We start from the raw sequence: 5,520 nt of genomic DNA, 5'->3' as shown, positions 1-5,520 counted from the left end.
TTGTAAACCATTCCCATATGGAAGAATACATTCTTCAGTCCTATTGTTTAGAGCAACTTTTAAATATGTGCCCTCCTCAGCTGGGGCCTTGGGGTCTGATGATGGCAGCTGCCCCCTCCCCGCCCCTGCCCCTCCGCCTCACACTTATGTTACAGTTGGGGAATAAAATGAAATGCACATCATTAAATGAACATTATTGTGGTATAAAATCCTACCAGGACAAGTTTTATGTATGGCTGTATGTAAAAATAGGTGTGTGTGAGATAAGAGAGATATGTGTTTATAAATTACACACACTATGAAAAATACTTATGTATTATATTACAACTATATACATTCATTAGAAAGAAACTGATCAACCCCTGTCAAAGAGACAGTGCAGCAGCCATTATCAGTTCTTTGGCATCCAGGAAACGAATGCTACTTTGTGTCTGAAGAAGAAAAGCTTCTCAGTATTCCCTTGCTTCTTGAAATTGCTTGTAGTAGTCTTCATCTGAAGGGTTTTCTGTGCACTTCTGCCCATTGTTCGGAGGCCGTGCTTCATTGTACCGGCTCCAGTCACCTTTGCATATAATCCAAGGCAAAATGTCCACTTTATAATGGAGTTCTGCTGAGAATTCGATGCTGATCAGGTTGGGTGTACCTGCCCCTTTCCCTCTGGTAATCAGCTGCATGTTATCATCATAGCAGCAGTGCTGTGCTGCAAGCGTTGTGCTTTCCAAAGAGAGCATGGAGCGGATGCAGTATCGTGCGGTTGGCTTGTAGATCTCCAGTTTTTCCTTTGGACCACTCGCATCTTTCCAGCGAAAGTTTTTCCTCTTCATTCGATCATAGATCTCAGCAGTGCTGTATGCAACCTCTCTGGGGTAGGAGCACGGGCAGCTGGGAAGATCGTTGACCACTTTGTGCATGTATTTCTTCAAGAACTCACTTTTGCAGCTCATCCATCTTTCACAGCTATCGGTATCTGGTTAAGGGCAGGAAGTGGAAACTTAAGATACGTTATTGAGCATCCCGGTTCATATGATCAGCAGTAACAAATTAGTAAAGCCCAACTGTTCAGCACCGGTGCTTTGCTTAACAAAGAAAGAGTAGGCCAAGCTTGCCTCTCTGCCTGCAATGTGTTAATGTGCTGTCTTAGATAAAGAAGTGGTGAGTGACTGGCTTCAGGCACTTCCAGTCTGAATTCAGTGCAGCACCATGCCACTAAGAATCCTTGACATTTCTTTTACCTGGCCAATTCCGATTAAGCTGCTGATACCCTCATATTGGCTGCACAAGAGACACTATCATGACTTTACGGGAGACAGAACTGAAATAGGAAATCCCTGTGGTTTTATGCCAGTTGACAGTTTAAACTCCACTCACCTTGTAAGAACAGCAGATTCAGATGTTGAAGGATTAAGTTTCTCATGACACTAGAAACACCAAGACCACAAGCAAGGCCTGGATTACTTTTTCTGTAGTTCATTATTGAGCCCTAGTTCAGTCTTTTCTTTTAACTAACCAATACTTTTTTTTCCTATTTGGCCTCCATCTTCCCTACAGGGTATGTCAAGCAGCTTTAGTTCAGACATGGAGACTGACATCTTATCTGGCAAATGCAGCCAAAACTGATTCAGATGCTAGAAGAGCATATGTGACATAATATCACAGTGTCTGTACATTAGGAGGACTTAATGGCACCAGAGCCATGACGAAGAGTTGGCACTGAAGAGATTTATAGACTAGTAGCATATTTAAGACTAGCACTTTATTATTTTGTAGGAGTCTTGGGAGAATCCAGTTAAACATCTCGTAGCTAGAACAGTATTTAAGGTGCCTGTATTATGCTATGGGCTTTCAAAAAAACCCTTCACATCTTGCTCCACACTTACCTAATGGGACTGTGGAGTAAGGCAAAGATGGGGACTCTGACAGCAAACATTCTTGCAAAATATTTACTTAGTGATCTGTGTCCTGTTTTTCTATCCCCTCAAAGAGTCTTATCCCAGCTGTCATTAGCTATTGTGCTCTAGCACCATAGGAGGGAGGTGCTGGATTACATTATTTATCCAATCAATCCAGCATCTGGTGTCTAAGAGTAACTACACTGTTGGAGGGATGAAATCAGAACATTATAGAGCTTGGGCTGAGTTTTAGATCAGTGTCAAGTCACGCCCTATAAAAGTGCTTTGGCAATGCCCCCCCTGCAGCACGCAGTTATAAAAGCTCATTCAAATAACTGTCTTTTTAAAATTTATTTTAGAGTGGTACCTAAAACGCTTTTATAGTATCTTCTATTTGAGGCTTTTGCAGCAAATGCTAAACAGTGTGGGGTTTTTTCCCCCCTCTCCATTAGTGTGGAGCCTTACAGCTCTTTTCTCAACTAGGACAGAGAGTCACCATTTTATAACGAAAGAGGCACAGAAATTTGCTGACTTAAGAGGAGAAAGATTCTATTACAGAAGCAAGCTAAGGTTGTGATTGTAAACTTACGCAAGATAATAACCGGCCATTATTACTGACATTTTTAATGGTAAACTCAAAATCTTGGTCCCTCAGTGAGACCTGAAACAGGGAAATCTAAGGAAGTCTCTTATCTATTACTGAAAGCTGGAGTAGGCTGCTTACCCACTTCAAACAGTTTGGTAGCATTGAAGTCTTCACTTCCTGCAAGTAAGCTCACTTCTGTGGCAGCTGTTCGGAAGGTATCTTCAATCCCTAAGATAAACACGTGTTAGTGGAGTGCGGTGTTTTCCTACTAAAACACAATGCCATCGGCTGCCTCCCCACCATCCCCTCCTTTCCCAGATCTGCAAAGTGCTGGTGATTGGTAGGGAAGTAATCTGACATGGCTGCTGGAGGGAGCTTTCATTTAAAAGTATAGTGACCAAGGAAAATTAAGCATTAGCTTAGTCCAAAGGGGAAAAGCTTTCAAGTTTCAGTGCTTCCTTAATGTTTAGTGTTTCCGTAATGTTTCTGTGCCATGTAGCCTTAAAACAAATGTCTCTTCAAAGAAGTATCTGAACAGGTTTGTTTTTTTGTTCCTCACCATTGAATTAAAGACCTCCAAAGAGAGCAGAAAGCTCTTTAATATGTGATAACTATATGGTTAATAATGAAGTCTGTTCACCATTCATCTTCTTGCCAATGAAATTTTTCCTGATCTCTTGAACTGGGGCATAATAGTGGCTTGCAAAGCTTCAAAACAGCCTCAGGCTGCTTTTCAATAAAATTATCATAGGGTTTTGCCTTAACTCCAGCAATAGATGAAGAATAATAGATACCTAAGAACCCATTACAAGGCAGTAATTCACTGCTGGAATTATAAACAGCAGAAGCTGAGCTTTGCCCTTGTAATTTTAAAAATGTCAGCACAGCCTCAAAGAGTGAATATATTTTGCTTGCTGATCGTTGGGGGTCTGTTATATGACATAATATATTATTTCAAGTTTGCCACTGTTTGATGCTAGCTGGTAATAAATACTGGAGAACCTAACTGGGGGCTACATGCTTTCTTCTGGAATTAACCCTTTATTATTGAGGTTTTAGCATGTATGACAGCATCCAGAAGCATTTTTCTCCTGAACTGCCTAGCAGCCATTACCTTACAACAGATGCAGACATCTATCTGCGAGTGAGAAACTTCTCTCCAGCTCTCTCACTGAGGCTTCTAAGTCTTCTCTCCAGCACTGCTGACATTTCACTTCCCATCAAAAAAATCTTGACCTCCACTTTAAGAATTTCTGCCTTTCTGAGTCATTAAGTAAACTCAGTGAAATGCATACCACCATGGCATGTGTTTTTACTTCTCTCTGATCTTGAGAAGTAATGAAATTGTACATACCCCATGCACTGTGGCAACTACTGCATCACTCCATTACAAACTTGCCTAAATCCAAACACAGCACCATTTAAAGGACATCATGGGACAGTTTTCCACAGCAGCTTTAAATTTTTATTATGTGGGTTTGAGTGCTCTGCCCTGCTTTCACTAAAGCAGTAACTGTGTGATGGTAAGGACACCTCTGGTACTGGCATTTAAATGTCAATCCCTGTAGATGGGCAGGAGCTAAGGTCAACTACACATCCCTTCATCTCTCTGTGCACAGCTGTTGCAGGACCAAACTTGCTGTTTTATAATTCTCCAATTATCAAGCAACATGTAACGAAACAGAGATAACATTTCCACCTTAACACTGACTTTCCATGACAGGAAATTTTGTATCTTAATGCCCAATGAACCCAAAATCTCTGGAGAAAAGTGGGTATTTAAAGTAGCTTTATTTTGTTGTTGTTTTGTTTGTTGGTTTTTTTTAATACTAATACATGTGGATATTTAAAGTAACTCTGTACACTTTAGGCAGAAAACTTAAAAGCCATTTTATTGGGGGGAGCTATTTGTTCACATGACAGGCATGCACCCTTACTGTACAGCGAAACATGAGCTCGCTGAAGTAACAGTCAACACTGCTGTTTTGAAATTCTAAAATTAATAGGAATTTGTTTCAAGAGGGCAGATTACACCCTGTACTGTGCACAGAAAGGACTACCATAACCTAAAAAAAAGCCTGTCTTTGTCTTTTAAATCCCAGGGGATAGCAGACCATCTAGCAGCATATTATTACTAGCGAAGAACCTGCCATTTCATAAATGCCCTTGGAAGCCTGTTCCCACCAAAACTCTTATCTAGCTGGGGCACAAGGTGGGCAGCCCCACCCCTGACTGCCCCTCCCCGCTGCCCCTGGAGAGGGTGGACATGCCCTCACCTGGGCAGTTGGGCCTGTCGCATGTCCGTGACTCGGTGGCAGTGCAGGCATATCCACAGGACCTTGTCCGCTTCTGGTTGCCGCTTCCACAGGTGACGCTGCAAAGGGACCATGGGCTCCAGTCTCCCTCACCATCAATATAATCTGTGTAAGAACAAAGATGAGGAAGGAAATGAAGAAACAAAGCTCCTACTGCTCAAAACTACTGTGTAGTGTTTTTTATTAAGAAGGCAAAACAAGAACGGAATCCAGATGTCTCTACCTGAAGCTCAGGCTAAATGCCAGGCGTAAGCCTGCTGTTTAAATGGTTTTCACACTTGATGCTCCTCAGGGAAATGCATGCAACTTTATTTGAAAAAATATTTCCTTTCTCTTTTGACCTTTTGGCAGCTGAGAATCCTCAGCTGCAAAGCTGGGTCATGAACTAACAGTACACATCTATTCTCATAATGTCCCTGCATATAGGAAGAAGTTTTCTGACCACAGACTAATCAGGCACAGGATAAATGAAGCTTTCTTTTCAAAATACAGCAATAGCACAACAACACTAAATTAATTTTTATGCCACAATGCACATTGGACTACAGAAGGCTGAGGGTCATGCATGAGAACTGCAATCCTGTTTTTCAGTTTCTTGAAGAGGAAACATATCAGAAAAATACTGCCATGAATACAGGGAGCTGCATATGTGTCTTGCACCCAGCACACCATGCAATTTATAGTGTTATATGTGAATTATTAAATAACATCGAATCTGTTTATCAGCAGG

The 5,520-nt window shown here is 41.5% G+C and overlaps 1 protein-coding gene across 1 annotated transcript in view; it reads right to left on the bottom strand.

The window, feature by feature from the left end:
- Positions 1-301: 301 nt before the first annotated feature.
- Positions 302-5,520, bottom strand: part of ISM1 (isthmin 1, angiogenesis inhibitor) — a 17,236-nt gene continuing 12,017 nt past the window's right edge. Inside the window, exons 4-6 of the mRNA XM_010000191.1 lie at positions 4,752-4,895; positions 2,614-2,703; positions 302-967 (exon numbers count right to left, since the gene is read on the bottom strand). Of these exons, the coding sequence (XP_009998493.1) occupies positions 450-967; positions 2,614-2,703; positions 4,752-4,895 (752 nt within the window). The 3' untranslated portion in view covers positions 302-449. The remainder of the gene's footprint in view (positions 968-2,613; positions 2,704-4,751; positions 4,896-5,520) is intronic.

The sequence above is a fragment of the Chaetura pelagica genome, unplaced genomic scaffold (genome assembly GCF_000747805.2).
Source record: "Chaetura pelagica isolate M959 unplaced genomic scaffold, ChaPel_1.0 scaffold336, whole genome shotgun sequence".
NCBI classification, from domain to species: Eukaryota; Metazoa; Chordata; class Aves; order Apodiformes; family Apodidae; genus Chaetura; species Chaetura pelagica.
This window is presented reverse-complemented; position numbering and strand designations above follow the sequence as displayed.